The sequence below is a fragment of the Amblyomma mixtum genome, chromosome 5 (genome assembly GCF_055824585.1).
Source record: "Amblyomma mixtum isolate Tamu chromosome 5, ASM5582458v1, whole genome shotgun sequence".
NCBI classification, from domain to species: Eukaryota; Metazoa; Arthropoda; class Arachnida; order Ixodida; family Ixodidae; genus Amblyomma; species Amblyomma mixtum.
The window spans coordinates 191,239,497-191,256,243 of record NC_143016.1 but is presented as its reverse complement, the minus strand read 5'-3'; the positions used below and the strand labels follow the sequence as shown (position 1 = coordinate 191,256,243).

Below are 16,747 nucleotides of genomic sequence, written 5' to 3'. Positions count from 1 at the left end.
CGGAAAAGAGAGACACAGAGTGCAACGCTTCTGTGAGTGATGCCAAGTGGCGGAAAGGAACAACGAAATCCTCTGGACCACCGCGCATCCTTGGGCACTCGTGAAGAGGCCTCCGCGTCCCAAAGCAAAGCTATTTACTCTGGGAAAACAGCAATGCCTGAAAAACACGAGAATGTTATAAGAATAGGACCAAAGTTCTGTGTACAGCCGACGCTTAAAAAACTGGAGAAAATAGCAATGGCAAGGAATATCGCCCGCCAACTCCGCAGGATGAACGAGCTAGGTGCATTGTTGGTTGCGTGAAGCCGTAAGTGTTAACAAAAAAAAAGTAACAGGGCCTTTAGCCTATCTACATTAGCTAATTTCCTGGCATCCCAAAAACTGAGGCCAATCCTTTCCAACAAAGAAGGCTTCTTCGTAATTATGCCACATTCCACATTGAAAGAAAAAAGCGAGACTAGCCATCCACAAGAATTTCAAGATTGTAAACGCCCAAATAAAAAAAATTCGCTGTGGCTTAGCTAAAGTTAAGCCTGGATATCTCGAAGCGAAAAGCTCTCGCTGCTTTTCAGCCAACTCCCAAGCTACCACTTCTGGATCGGTGTTTCTGCGCCGTCCAACTGTTGCTTCTTCTTCTTCTTCCATGGCGAGTGTCTGCGCCTGTTCTATGGGCAAGCGCGCTTTATATACCCTTCCTTTCAAATGTGCACTGCGCACGGCTGCGGCGAAAGGTCAAACGGTGGCGAGGATGGCTGCCTCTTTTATGGCTGCCGCCGCCACTCACGCGTTCTCACAGCGCCCTGCGAAAGAACCTTCTCCTCTTGGGACGGCGGCGGCGACCGCGCGGCAGCGGTGAAGGGTAAAATGGTGGCGAGGAGGAGAAGCGGCGACGCACATGCGCAGTAGCGCGCGGCGGCGGCGAAAGGTCAGACGACGGAGTCAGCGCGCGGCGGCGACGACTGTGGCAGCAGTGGCCACCTGCGCTCCGCGTGACGTCACTCGGTTTCGCGCATGCGCAGCTGTGGTAAATCTGCACTGTGGCGCACACGAAGCGCGGTGTTGACGAGCCTAGAGAAGCTTTTTGCTTGAAAAATTGGATTTTTGCAGTGGTTAGCTCTGGTCGAACCTGGAGGATTGCGAAAGTAACGAGGAGAGAGAAAGGCGATGGAGATCCCGCAGAAGCGGCGGCGGCCCCGGCACGCTAGCTATGCGCTGCTACTGCGCATGCGCAACTGGCGAGCGCGGCGGCGACACCTCTGATGGCTGTTATACTGCGACGTTCTCGGCGCGCGCAAGCGCGGCGGTTGTGGTCAGACATGCCGCGTTGGCGAAGCTGCGCCGGGTTGAAATTCGTCCCCCTATACTATAGCTGTGTCGACGCGAGACAGCGCCGAGTGACAAGCGGCGCGCATGCGCAGAAATCCATTCGGCCGGCCTGCTGCCTCCGAGTAGCAGCTGTGCGCTCCGCAGCCGACGCGTGCGGTGCGTTCGGGTTCGCGGCTTCGACGTGCCACCGACTATGTACGGATTCCAAAGGCACCTGAGCACGCAAGACGTCTTGGTGGAACTACACGAGCTAGTTATCAAGCAAGCGAAGCCTCATATGCCAAGAGCTATCCTGGCGCTCGATCTTCAGGGGGCCTTCGATAACGTTACACACGAAAGTATCCTCCGTACCCTGCGCCAAACGGGGTGCGGAAAGCGCACCTTCAAGTATGTGCAGGATTTCTTAAGCAACAGAACGGCAACAATCAAAATTGGAGAAGAGAAGTCGAAACCAATAGCCCTGGGAGACAGAGGCACCCCGCAAGGGTCGGTTCTTTCGCCGCTTCTCTTCAACCTAGCTCTCCTCCCTCTCCCGACTTTGCTTCAAGACATAGAGGGCACAGATCACGCTCTTTACGCAGACGATATCACCGTGTGGACGTCGAGGGCAGGGTCAGAGAGTTGGATGGAGGAGACCCTTCAGAGAGTGGCAAAGACCGTGCACGAGTTCGCTCAATCGTGCGGCCTCAGTTGCTCGCCCCAGAAGTCGGAGTTATTCGTTATCAAACCAAGAAGAAAGAAAGGAGACCAAGAAAACGTCCGCATCGCCATCGACGGCGCGAACATAACGCCAACCACGCAAGCACGTATTCTGGGTGTCATCTTCCAGAACAACGGCGAGGCGGGGGCGTCGCTCGCCAAGATCAAGGTTTCAACGGAACAAATTTCGCACATGATCAGAAGAGTAACGAACAGAAAAAGTGGATTCAAGGAGGACGATGCACTGACGCTCGTCCAGGCCTTCGTGACGTCGCGCATCGTTTACGCGGCGCCGTGCCTGAAGTTACTCAAGAAAGACAGGGACCAGTTGAACATCATTATACGCAAGGCAACCAAGATGGCGCTGGGCATACCGGCGTATTCTTCGACCGACAAGCTTCTCGGCATGGCCAAGCACAACGACGTTGAAGAGTTAATAGAAGCTCATCTGTCTAATCAAAGAGTCCGGCTCAGTCAAAATCAGTCAAACTTCGGCGGGACGTCGCGTTCTTGCCAAGTTGGGCTGGCAAGAGGCAGATCGGAAGGAAACGGGACCGTTACCCAGGTTGTGGGCGCATAAAATCGTGAGTAAACCGCTGCCTCGAAACATGAGGCCGGGTCGTAACGACGGCCGCAGAGCGGCTCGTATAGCGGCCTTGACGGATACATTAGAGAAAATAGAAGGAGAGGAACAGGGTGTCACTCTCTTCACAGACGCTTCGTTACCCATGTTTTCATCGAAAGCCACACGCTGGCAGTTACGACGCGGGATATGCTCGTAACCTGCGCCTCTATTGAGACGTCTTTTCCAGAGGTGGCAGAAGAGGCCGCGATAGCGCTTGCACTCGCGCAGCCCAAAGTGGGAAGAATTGTCACCGACTCGCAAAAGGCGTATAACAGTTACAGAAAGGGGTGGGTGTCTCTTGCGGCACTAGGAATTCTCAAAAGTAAACGCGACTTTCCTGAAAGGAAAGTTGAGTTGATATGGACACCGGCTCACTCTGGGCTGGAGGGCAACGAGCTTGCCCACCAGTTCGCCCGAGAGATGGAACACCGGGCAGAGGAAGGTGAGCCACAGTCCATTATTAGTTATAAGGAAATTACGAACTATTACAAGACGGAGAGGCGACGTTACCCCGATCCTCACAAATCGCTTACCAGAGAACAGCAAGCGATCTACAGGCTGATACAGGCAGGATCCTTCCCGCACCGTTACCTTCAACACAAGATGTACCCGGAAAAGTACCAGAATCAATCAATCAATCAATCAATCGATCGATCAATCAATCAATCAATCAATCAATCAATCAATCAATCAATCAATCAATCAATCAATCAATCAATCAATCAATCAATCAATCAATCAATCAATCAATCAATCAATCAATCAATCAATCAATCAATCAATCAATCAATCAATCATTTTATTCAGACATGAACTTGTATGAACAGTACAAGCCCACGAGATGAGACAAAAGGAAGAAGCTGCAGCATTCTTCCTGACGAGGCCTCACCCCGGGTCACACATCAGAGACAGAACGGTGGTTACATTCACTAAAACTCAACAAGCTCTTTAGTTCAATTTTTACAGTAGTTGAAAGTTAATAAAGGCACATGGGATTACAAAGAGAAAAAAAAAAGACCAGCAACGCTACAGATTCGCAACACAATAGAAAATATGACAGGAGTGAGGCTATCACTGTAAACACTACATATCACAAATATTTGATGGGCCAGTAGTACGCGTAAAAAGCATCTTCATTTTCTTTTTGAAATGACAAGTGGTTTTACTAGTTACAGCTTCGTCAATTATGGAAGGATACACATTGCAAACTGCAGAAATTTGGTTATCAATGTGTTGGGTGCCGTAGTTTATCCGGGCACGACTGGAAATGAAAGAAGTGACTCGCAGACTATATTGTATGTTTCTATTTACGTACTTTTTTCTGAAAGATGGGATGTCCTGCTTTATTTTATGATAAATATGAACAGCAATTTAACGCTTATAGCACAATGGGAAAGGAGGAACATTGAAGGACTGTAATAAGCAGTCGCCCGAGGAAGGATTAGGAGAACATGCGCGCAGAGCTCTTTTTTGTAATGAAAATAATCTGGCTGTGTCAGTTTTGTTGCAAGTGCCCCAAATTAAATTGCAATACACCAGTTGTGAATAGACGAGGGCAATATACAACTGCTTTTTAGCCTGTACGGGCAACAAGTACCTGATGCGATTTATCACACCACTAGATCGAGCAACACGCAAACGGACGTGATTTACATGGTCACCCCAGCCTAGATCACTACAAAAGAATACGCCCAGGAATTTACAAGAATTTACGGATTCAATCAATGTATTGTTGAACTGGAGTCGGATGAGATAATCTATAGGCTTATTTTTGGGACGGAAAATGATAAACTTTGTTTTCTTGACATTCAATTCCAATCTGTTGACTGCAAGCCACAACATAAGTTCATGTAGCCAGGAATTTGTACGACGCTCGAGTTCACGAAGATCTAAACCGGAAAAGAAAACATTCGAGTCATCTGCATACAGAGCAATGCTAGAATAAGATGAAATATTTACTATATCATTGATGTATAGTGTGAAAAGAAGGGGCCCCAGTATGGATCCTTGAGGAACGCCAAATTTGATTAATTCTGCGTCGGATATGGCATCATTTAGTCGCGTGTACTGAGTGCGATTTGTCAAATAGCTTTGTAGTAACCTGTGAGGCGTTCCGCGGATACCATACGTGTATAACTTATGAAGTAATATGTCGTGCTTGATTGAGTCGAAGGCTTTGGAGGAGTCAAGGAAGACACCAACAGTGTAGAGCTTATGTTCAATATTATGGATCAGACTGTTTTTTATCTCGAGCAGAGCTGCCTGTGTGGGTTTTCCGGGCTGAAATCCATATTGCTCCTTGGAGATGATATTGTTGGAATGCAGGAATTTATATACCCTCGTGAAGATCACTCGCTCAGCAACTTTGGAGAACAAAGGCAGTATAGATATCGGACGGTAGTTATTGGGATCATTTTTGTTGCCTCCTTTAAATATTACTGTAACACGGGCAGACTTCATTTTATCCGGGAACTCTCCTGTAAGAAGCATTTGATTACAAATATGCGCAGGAGGAAGGGCAATAATCTTAGCAGCAGCTTTTATTGCGAGTGCAGTAATGCCGTCTGGGCCAGGAGAGCATGTATTACGAAATGAGTTTATAATGGAGAGAATTTCATATTCAGAAGTGGGGGATAAAAATATTGAATGTTCACTAGCTGGGACCAAAAAGGAATTGACTGATTTTACAGCTGGAGGATGACTATACGGAGTGCAATTTCCTACATTTAAAAAATGGGCATTCAGCTTATTGGCGAGAGAGACACCGCTATACATTACTCCATTGATTTGCATTTCCGAAGGAAGAGCATGTTGCTTCTTTCCAATGAGTTTGTTGATGCTTTGCCACAGTGATCTAGTGTTTTGCATTGATGAAAACTTCAGAAGATAAAAAAGCGACTTTGCCCTTTTTAAATCAAGGTTTAGTTTGTTTCGAAAGTTTTTAAACTCCTTAAAATCATCTTGCTTGCGTGTGTCAAGAAATCGTGCAAATAACGCATTTTTTTGTTTAATACGCTTCAGAAAGTCACCAGAGATCCACTCCTTTCTTGCTTTCCTACATTTCCTGACTTCTACAACTGGAAAGGCTTTGTCGAACGCATCCAGTGTATTCTCAAGGAAGATGTTATACGCGGCAGATGGGTTTTCTGTTTTAAATACTTCATTCATGCCAGTTTCAGACAGAAGTAAACAAAATTTGTCAATGTTCTTTTGGTCATATGTTTTGCGTATAAAGACAGAAGTATTTGGTTCCTTGGCACATGAAAAAGTGCAAAAAAGAGAAGGTGATCGCTTATTCCCGAAGAGAAAACACAAGACTTGGTATTGCAGGGTGAAAAGTCTGTGAAACATACATCGAGTAAGGTTTCCGATTCACAACTTATTCGAGTGGGAGTATTAATGATGTTGTCACAGCCATAAGATAATATCATTTCCATTAATCTGATCTGTGTTGGATTAACGTCCATAATATCAATATTCAGGTCACCTAGCAATACAACATGCATTTTTTGTTGACTGGTAAATTCCAAAAAAGGTTCAACAAACTGGAAAAACATATCCACATCACTGTGAGGGGGACGATACACCACTATTATAGCTGTATTATAATACAGGATGGTAACAACTTCAAAATTGTCAGTCACCAGTGAATAGTTGTTCAGTATGTCAAAACGCAGGTGCCTCTTTATGAACAGGGATACTCCCCCTCCTCGTTTATTTACCCTGAACTGAGATACGTCTTCATACCCTGCCAGTGGGATAACATCCTCCTGACAGCTAAACCAAGTTTCCGTAAACGCTAAGAAATCAAATTTGTGCGATAAAGTTTCTATTTCGCCTTCGATATGCTCCATTTTATTTTTCAAGCTCTGAGCGTTTAAATGATAGATAGATACAGACTTATCTAGAGTAGCTAGCATTAGTGAGCAAGTCTTTAAATGTATTAGTATTGTAGTAGGGCATGGTGACAAAAAGCGGATCCTCGTATAAAGTGCGTATACGAGATCAGACTACACTAGCTTAGCCAAGTCTTCCTCGCACCCAATCCTGATGGCCTTTGCACCTGCTTCCTTTCTAACGTAGACCTTCCCTTGCTTTGTCCAGACAAATTCGTACCGTTTTTCTTTGGCGGCGGATTTTGCAAGCCACAGCAGTTTTTTATTCAAGACAGTCAGGTTGTCAACAAAATAGACACCGTCCTTGAGGCCTGCAGGCTTAGCCATCCAGTTTGTTTTTGTCAATCTTTTCGCAAACCTAATCAGTACAGCCGGCACAGTGTCTGGTCGAGCGGACAGACGGTGTAATCCCTCAATATCACTCTCAGTGAGGCAAGGCAAATCGAGCTGATTGGCAAGGTCGTTCACCTTTTCCAGCAAGTTTTCATTTGCTGAGAGGGACAATCCTCGGATTTCCATGTTTTGGCAACGACTGTATCGTTCCATATCATTCAATTCAATTTTGAACTTTCCAATGTCTTCTGCGTCCTGTTTCTTTTCAATTTCGTCGACCCTCTTGCCAATATCATCGATTTCTTTCTCATGCCTATCAGACGTTAGTAGCAGCTGATCATATGTATCTGACATGTGTTGCACAGACACTTCAATGCTGGTCACAGTTTGTTTTAGGGATGATAAATCATCCACCTTTGCTGTAAGAGCGACTAAGGCTTTGCTTATTTCAGCAAGGCGCTGAGTCAGAATTGGGGAGGGAGAACCTGAGTACTGTCCTTCATCGGTGCGAGATTTTGATAAACGACATACCGGACATCTCAAGGTTTTTTTTACTTCAATGCTTTCCTTTTTACGCCTGCTCACTAACACCCGCACATTTGCCTAGATGGTAATACTGGCAACACTCTGCGCATTGCATCATTTCTTCCCCTGCTTGAAAAAACTTGTAGCAGGAAAGACACGTATCATCGGGCAAAGTTCCCATGACTATGAATCAGCTAAGAGCGTACTTTGAGGCTCCACGACACAAAGACAGAAACGGTCCGGTGGCAGCAACGGCAACGGCAGTGACAGAAGGAAGTACAATGAAGCAAAACCAACCTGTAACATGAAGGTAGGTATGTAAAGTTGTTCGTTTACAGCCGCTGCCGCCACCGCTGCTGCCAAGCGTGTGAAGGGTTGCTGCAAGGCACACGGGCTTTTGTAGGCAGCACAGGCGCTGTATTCCGCTTGTTGGGGGCGTAGGCCACTTGATGCTTCCACGAAGATAACTCCCGTAGATTGTCTAGTGACGTCAGCCCTCGGAAAGCCTGGCCATCCGTTGACACTGTAACATGAAGGTAGGTATGTAAAGTTGCTCGTCGATAGCCGCTGCCGCCACCGCTGCTGCCAAGCGTGCCAAGAAGGAATGTGATTTCTGCAAGACTGAGTTAGGCACGCTCCAACATGTCATTGGAGTATGCAACTTCATTAAGGAAATCCCCCCACCTCTTACCTGCCCCACTACCCCACCCCATCCCTCATCCTCCCTTACCGAGCGATGGGAGACCTTGCTAACCAGCCTCGCCGTGAAAGACCAGCTCGTCCTGATCTCCAGGGGCCAGGCGGCCAGGGATGCATATGGGTCCCGTGAAGAGGGAACCACTCCCATCGACGGCGTCTAAGCAGACGTCGTATATAGCTCGAGAAAATAAAGTTGTTTCTCTCTCTCTCTCTTCGACGCGCCCGGCGCAGAATAGACACATGTTCCATTTCGAGCCAGCACCGTCAGAGCGCGCCGAAGCCGTCGAATTCGTGGGTGGTCAAGCGGCGTCGGTGTATAAAGGGTCTCGCTTTCACGAACGTAACGTGGCAGTGCCGCAGCAGGGCTGGGCAAGATACTGCAAAATAGTATCTTCGATACGATACTCGATACCTTTGAAAATTGTATCTCCGATACCGATACAAGATACAGAACCGAAATCGATTTTCGATACAGATACTCGATACTGTATCGTCGATACTTCGATACATCACTAAAATATCAAATATCATCATCATCAGCCTGACTACACCCACTGCAGAGCAAAGGCCTCTCCCATGTCTCTCCAATTAACCCTTTTCTTTGTCAGTTGCCGCCACTGTATCCCCGCAAACTTCTTAATCTCATCCACCCACCTAACTTTCTGCCGTCCCCTGCTACGTTTGCTTTCTGTTGGAATCCACTCCGTTACCTTTAAGGACCAGCGGTTATCCTGCCTTCGCATTACATGCCCTGCCCAAGCCCATTTCTTCCTCTTGATTTCAACTATCAAATATCAAATATAATACAGGTTATATTACGGCTAACGCAGTTTACATAACTGAAATCAGTCTTATTATGCCGGTAATATAATTGGCGAACTTAGAAAATGTACGCGTGGTTTCTGTTACATTTAGTGTATTTCTGTAGAGCACTTTTCCTGAAAGGACTTATAAACGAATACGACCGCATGGATCTGTTGAAGCTCGGCTATGGTGGCTAGAAGGGCATATAGCTCGGCTGTCTTCGCAGTTGGCCTTGTTAGAACTTTAATTTGGACTAAAGCCATATATATGTTGGAGCGATCGCTTCCGTAAGCAGCCTAGCAAAAAATTATTTAATCCAAAGTTCCTGATACGAACCAATCTGTGAGCACTTGGCTATACAAATAAACCTGAAACGTTTTCTGTTTTCGGCTCGATACTATAGAGTACTTTCCCGATGGCTTGTGCCTTTGATGAAACTAAATTACGCAAGCTCCGTGTGCTTGGGAACCGAACAGTTAGTTTGCCAGTACTGCGATAACAAACTTCTGAAGCTGAAAACAATTCTTGAAAAGCTAGAATGAAAACAGCAAGTAAAATGGCTGAACGTCTTTATTAGGAAAAAAGTATTCGTTACGTTTACTTGAAGGTCTTCAGTAACAACATTTGCTCGAACCGCCGGTCCGAGAGAGCCCCACTTGATTTGGGTTATTCCACTTGAAGAATTGGGAGCAGTTCTCCGAGGAAGCAGTTAGCTTCAGCTTGGAGGGGTGTCAAAGCAGAGGCGATGGGCTGCAAGAATGCGCTCAAAAGACACTGTCGACAAAGCTACTTTAACGTCGGACTCTGCCACAAGACTTAGCGTGTGACAAGCACACCGGACATGACGAGGCCAAGATCAGGTTCTGTCACCGATTCGAAGGACAAGTCGTCTGCGGCTCCATCTGCCAGAAAGAAGGTACTTTGATTGAAAACATTGTCACTCTTGCAGGCCATGTCGTGGGTACGCGTCCCTGTTTGGCAAGCACGACGTCGTGCGTATAAAGTCATAATACTTTTAATAGCAAGCAAATCATTGACTTTGTACCACTTACTCTCATCGATGATTTCGGAGCGTAAGCCAAACTCCTTAAAAGCTGTAACAAAGTTGCTGGCGTTGTCGGTGACGGTGGCTACAATTTTGTCATGGGAAATGTCGAAGTCTTGTCTGATATATTCAAATAGTTCACCGATTTTGTCGTAGGTATGATGTCCATCAAACCTTCTGCAGGCTAATGCCAATGATCACCGTAAGAGGGGGTTGGGAGTGATCTAAAGAACGATAAGAACAGTGTATGCTTTAGCGTAGGCTTTCTCAACTGCACTATTTTTCAAGTAGAAACATTGCTTACTTACCCAATGAACTGTGACCCCCATAAAGCTCCGGTGAGGTGTAGACCAGATGTCAGCGGTCGTCGCGACATAATCTTGGTCAGACAGTTTCAGGCGTACATCGCCCAACATATTTTGCCATTCTTCATCAATTCTTCGTCCAAGCGTTCGTCGCGAAATCACGGTGCTTCCCAGGCGCAAACCTACGAGTAAGGAACAATATTTTCTTGATAACTATCTAATCTCCATATTTAGAGGAGAGAGCGTACCTGTTATGAGCGCTACGAAGCCTTGCTCCTAAATCGTCGATAGCGAATGGAGACCGTCCACCACAAACCTAACAATTGGTTATCCACTTCGGGTTCAGACAGTTTACTCCTGGTAGAAAAAAACAGTTTTGTTTGGAGCATTTTCTCGTTGGTGGTTTTAGCTTTCATCTTTTTTTTTTCATCCTTCTTTGCACACTTCGAAACTTTGCAGCTTCAGGGGATGTGCACGCTGAAATGAAACGATACCTCTTATTACTAGATTGCTCGCAAAGGGGCATATACACTGACATACTTAGATACGTATAATTTTATCTACGAATTGGAACGCTGCCTACAGATAGAAAGCGGATAGGAGATAATGGTGGCTGGTCAGCAGGGGCGTATAAGATATTGGAGCAGTGCCCAAAAACTCACAGCTGCGCCTTATCCAACAAACACCGTCGTATTATGGCCTGGGCATCCTTGCTTAGTTAATCTGGAGCTTTGATCCCGCGCCAGGCTTGTTTACGTGATAGTCAGACTAAAGCACAACTCGTACTTAACTGCCAGCAAGTTGTACCTGCATGAAAAGAATAGCGACGTCATCAGGCTAAAACAAAATTTCAAACAACGTAATTTGACGTAATTTTATCGTTTTTTTTCGCTTAGGCGAAATGTCCAGCGCCTAGTTTCATCCCGTGACAGTTAAAATCTCAAATATTAAGGCGTTAAAAACAGCAAAGCTATGAAAGTTTACGCACCTTAACAGTTAAAATCTCAAATATTAAGGCGTTAAAAACAGTAAAGCTATGAAAGTTCACGCACCTTAAGGTGAAGCTTGAAATTCGAAGTCGAGGAGTAGGCACCGCTGATTGTTCTTTTTGCACAATGAGCACATGGCCTTGACTTTGTCCTCATCAGATGACGTGACAGTGAAGTATTTTCAATCCAAGATGGCACACCGAAGTTCGTCAGCCATAGCTGCTGGTTATCCGCGCGTAACGCGGCGAGGGCTACTGGCGTATACCGCAAACTATTAACACGTGCGAGCAGTTGCACTACATGGGACGGCGGACAGTCCGACAGCGCAGAAACGCCGCTCCAGAAGTGGTAGCTTGGGAGTTGGCTAAAAAGCACCGAAGGTGCTGCCACCCGTCTTGTACTACCGCCTGAGCGAGGGCTTTTACAGCGTTTTTTTTTGTATCGAGTATCGTAAAATACACGATACGCTAAAAATGTCTTTTCGATACCGATACTCCGATACTCTAGTTTTCAGCACGCGATACCTAATACCGATACATAAAATGTATCGAAAAATAGTATCGAAGATACATGTATCTTCGATACTGCCCATGACTGTGCCGCACGCGCACCTGAGCTGGAGCGACGCGGCGGCACGCCAGCTGTGCGCCGTCCTCGCGCATGCGCAGTATGGCTTTGCGCCAGCTCCGCGTAATGGCTCGGTGACTCGCGTAGTGTTGCTTTCACAACAAAATGAATAAGATGTAAGCTTTAAAGCTTTTGAGTAGTCAATACCTGGAGAGCCTATACTCTTCTGTGAAAAACTCAAAAATCAATTCGTTGACAGCATTTCTTGCAGCGAAGAAGCATAAACCGGGTATTCCATTTCGATGCATTACCACTGAGCGAAACACGTGGCAGCATGCGATGTCAAAGTTTTTGCAGAAGGGCCTTGGCGCACTGACAATCGAAGATCTTTTCCTTGTGTCACAATCGCATGCTCTTGTGGAATATTTGGCATGCCACAACCCAGGTGCCTGTAGTGCCTTCAGTATAGACGTTCAGGACCTGTACTATTTACTTCCGCATGGTCATCTCTTGGCATGTTTTCGCAAATGTATAACAGATGACAATGATGAGCAAAACTTCGTCTGCAATGTTGGCATATCTGTGGAATCTTTTCTGGATCTTTTGTTCATAAACTTGCCGTCCACATTTTTGCAGTTTGAAGAAAACTTGTATTTACAGAAAACTGGAGTGTGCATCGGGTCAAGTGTGGCACCAGTTTTGAGTGAAATTTATCTGAGTTATGTTGACAACGCGATCAATAATAACATACCCGCCGTTGTGAAAAAATGTATTCAGATACGTAGACGACTACTTTCTTTTCATAAGAAGGCCTGACCTCTCGAAATGCGTCGAAGGCATTCTGGAGATTTTTCGCGAATATGGAAAAGGCTTAAACTTCACTTTCGAAATCCCGTCTGGTGAATGCTTCCGTTTCTTGATTTAAGGTTGAATTTAGGGCAAGACCATGTTTGTTGGATGTATGCACCAAAATCGAAGAAGCCTTTGCTCAGTTTCAAATCCGGCCATTCCAAGTCAGTTAAGTGCGACATAGCCGTTTCATGCATAGGTACGGCAATCTTCAAATCCTGCGAGCATGCCATTAAGAGTAGCTTTAATGAGCAGGTGCACAAGTTGAGGTCAGCAGGCTTCCCTGACGATGTGATCTTGTTCGCGTGATGTAAGGTCCTGAAGAAAGTTAAAGCTTCTACCAAACGACAGGCATCTGAAATAACCCGTCAAAAGGAAAAGAAAAATGTCGCGGTCAGACTGTATGTCCATGGTATGTCGCATCGCCTACGACAAGTTGGACATAGGCATGGAGTAGAAGTTATGTTTACTGCGCCCATTGATAAGTAAATAGAAAAATAGAGGACAAGAAAAGCCGTGCAGACAATGGAAAATGCCAGTTAAAACATGGAGTATCTCTTTTTCCGTGCGTTAAAGGGGTTGTGTACAGAGTTCCATTCACATGTGGCAAGAATTATATCGGTCAAAGAGGAACGTGTCACAACATTAGGCTACGTGAACATGAAAACTCCTTAGGAAAAGCGCCCGCCTCGAACCCAGCACTACGCCATATGGAATGCAGCCACAAGCCCCCTTTACACTCTCGTTGAATGTCTTTGTGCAATGAGGCTTCAGCTTTGTACAAGCACAGAGAAAAATTAACTAGAGAATTAAAAGAAGCCTACCTCATCCACAAGAATTCTCATACGTGCGTAGCACCCTTTCGGTCATCATTCACCCCACGAAATCGCATATCTGCACAGAGCTGCCTGGTGTCAGTGATATTAACTGCGAACATGCGCACTTGGTTGTCAGATTGTCAGTTTGTACATATACATGTTATCCCAATAAATCATTCAGTTGTTAGGCAGCGCTCGTGTCTCGTCGCTTCTTTTCTGTGTCCTCGTCCTGGGTGCGCAGTTCGATCCAGACAAAACAGGCTTGGTGGGAGGGATATGGCAGGAGTCTGTCCTACAATGGATCTGCTTAGGCTGATGATGAATGTATCGATTCCACTGCTCAGCGGCCTCCCTATCATGACTTGATCATTGCATGCTACCGGCCAAGCAGACATCTGACACATATGAGGCCCTATCTTTGCAGGCTTGTGGAAAAAGTGATCTTCGCCACGCAGCAGCTTCGTGTTTCGCCGCAGCTGCACTCGGTGCGGTTCCCCAACCCGTACCTGCCGCACAAGGAGGCCGTCGAGGGCGACGTATTTCTGGTGAGGAGGGCGCTGGGTGAACAACGCTTCGCTGTCTGGAAGGCTCATTTTCCAGAGGGGGCGGGACACAGCAGAACGAGGAAGTGCCCGGCACTTAAAGTAGGCTGACGAAGGCTGCCATTATCACGCTTGCTAACTACGTACAGTTATGAAAGTATGAAATACGCACGTTAAACATGCGTGATGACATGATGCGGCGTGCAGCTAGTTTATTCGATGGTCATTGAGCCTTGCGACTTCACACAGGTCAGTGACGATTGCTACGTAGGTGGCTAAGTACAGAGTATATGCACTCGGCGCGTTCCAGCCTGCTGTAGACCTGCTGCCATGTTGTTAGGCCTAAATGGGTCTAAATGCCTAATGTCAAGACCTAAATGCCAAGCTGGGACACAGCAGAAGAGGTATAGAATCCAGTTTTGAAGCAATATATATATATATATATATATATATATATATATATATATATATATCTGGGTCAAAGCCACACCCAAAAACATACACTCGGAACATCGTAATGCTCTTGTAAAACGTTAAGCAGGGAAAAAAGGGACAGCCTAGCTCAAGGTCGCTGGGCATGCAGATGCAGAATCCTTCGCAATAGGTTTACTTGAAGCACCTCGGGAACCCTCTATAGGAAGCCGCCGACAAAATTAGGCGTCCGGATGATGCGCAGACTCTGTATATGAACCAACTAGCTCAGTTTTCTACTCTTTTAGCGCAGACTGTGGCTATTTCTCTCGCAATGACTTCCAACGATGCTAAATATAACTCTAGCGATTCAAAAACTGTGATTACAAATTCTGCAGACGGAACGCTGAATTATGCAGCCAGCAGTATTTAAGAACAATAAATAACAGCACACAAAACGGCGGGACAAACGAGCACACGGTACGAGCGCAGACTAACAGCAGCTTTATTGCACCGACGCCGCCTTCCTACAAAAACAGAGCGCATGCGCTTCACGTGTGGTTCTGCTTTTTTTTTCTCCTCTTTTTTGGCCCAGTTATTTATTGTTCTTAGAATGTCGTACCAACTAGCCACTTACCGCACTCTTCTACAAAGCAGTATATAGTTTGGGTTTCGAAGGAAACTCGTCTGGCGAGGGAAACTGCATTTGAAGAGACAAGCAATCGCCAAAGTGAATTATGAAGAAAAACGTAAGAACATAGACTTTTCTGCGCCGGTACGGGTATGTTGTTCACAGAGAGCCCGAAACAGATGGCCGTTGCTTATGAAGGAAAAACATGACGTGCTGAGCGACGGCATCCAGACAGGTTTCGGTCGCGTGCGGACGCGTAGAAGTACACCTGTCCTCCGCAGCCGTTAGCAGATGCGCTAGTGCGCGTCCACCGGTCCGTACAGCACGCACTTTAGGGTTCTCCGTTGCGATTTGCATTGCAACTCATGGGCATTGAAATGGGCGGGTGAGCGTGGCAAGTCTTTCCACTCGATCACGGAGCAAAGAGCAGACCTTCCGCGGAACAAGCAGTGATGGCATCTTGGACTGAGTGCTGAGGCGGCACTTCAGGCGGAGAATTGCACTCAGGCACCGTGAACGAATGTGTTTTTGTGCACCGGAATTGAGTCGATGTATACCACCGCCGCAGCACGAGCAGCTGGGGCGCGTGTGGTCCCTTCGCCAGCAGCTGGGCGCTCAGGGCAGCACGGCGCGCCACTGGTGCTTCACGCTCAGCCTGGGCGCCATCAAGAACTTCGTGGACACGCTCTACAAGAACCTCGTCTGGGTCACCGGCTACGACTACGCCAGCCTGCAGGAGGTACGCGAACAGGGATTGCCGCGGATATAGTTTATTCCAAATTTGTCACACATTATGCATGCGTGATAGAAAACTAAAATAATCTTTCCCACTTTACTGGCCGTTCCCACTGCAGTTCAGTTTCATTTCATACGTGCTCGGTTTATGCACGGTTGATTACACTGAATCAGTTTCAGTTCACCTTTATTTCAACATTTCACTATGTGGACGGTCTCCGAGGCAAAAAGCTGTAGACACAGTTTGACGAGGCCTTGGAGCCAGCGGCAGGCAACAGTGACATCAGTACAAAAATTCCATAGAAGATATTTATCGCTGTGCCTAAAATAAGTCACATTTTTTCATAAATTTAGAAAAATATGAGGTGAAATAGATGCATAAAAAGATACCAAGAAGTTATACAAAGGATAGCTTTAACATGCACATGATACTGCAACAAAATATATAATTGGACACATGAGAGGTGAGACTAACATACGGATGTTTTCAGTGCACGCGCTACCATTTTACTCCATAAAGAGCGAACACGGGGCACTTTAGAAACATTGAACGCAAAATTTTGCGTGTTATTAGACCGTTATTAAAAATAGATAGACTGAGCGTATATAGTAACACTTGCACTACATAGCTTACCGACTGCCCAACGTAATTACTTTGGTGGCGTGGAATCAACCATTTTTCAGCGGCACGTGTTAAATAAATATTGCAGTCTAACGTTGCTTCTGAAAAGTGTCATTAGGAATACTTTTTACTTTTCGCTAACAAAATAAAAGCGGCAAAGGAGGCGGTGATTATAGAGAGACTGGATGTTGAAAATATATTGCATACGAAATAGCTCGGCTGAAAGATGTAAATATGGTATATTGTATAAAACGCGTGGATTTTTTTTTCCAGGCGCAGAAGTGTATTGACACTTTTTTTGGTAGTCGTGCCCCATACTATTGTAG

At 46.0% G+C, this 16,747-nt stretch overlaps 1 protein-coding gene across 1 annotated transcript in view; it reads left to right on the top strand.

Moving 5' to 3' along the window:
* LOC149345261 (uncharacterized) overlaps positions 1-16,747 on the top strand; it is a 209,935-nt gene that overhangs the window by 155,430 nt on the left and 37,758 nt on the right. The window contains exons 12-13 of the mRNA XM_089542740.1: positions 13,905-14,025; positions 15,633-15,803. Coding sequence (XP_089398866.1) covers positions 13,905-14,025; positions 15,633-15,803 — 292 coding nt within the window. The remainder of the gene's footprint in view (positions 1-13,904; positions 14,026-15,632; positions 15,804-16,747) is intronic.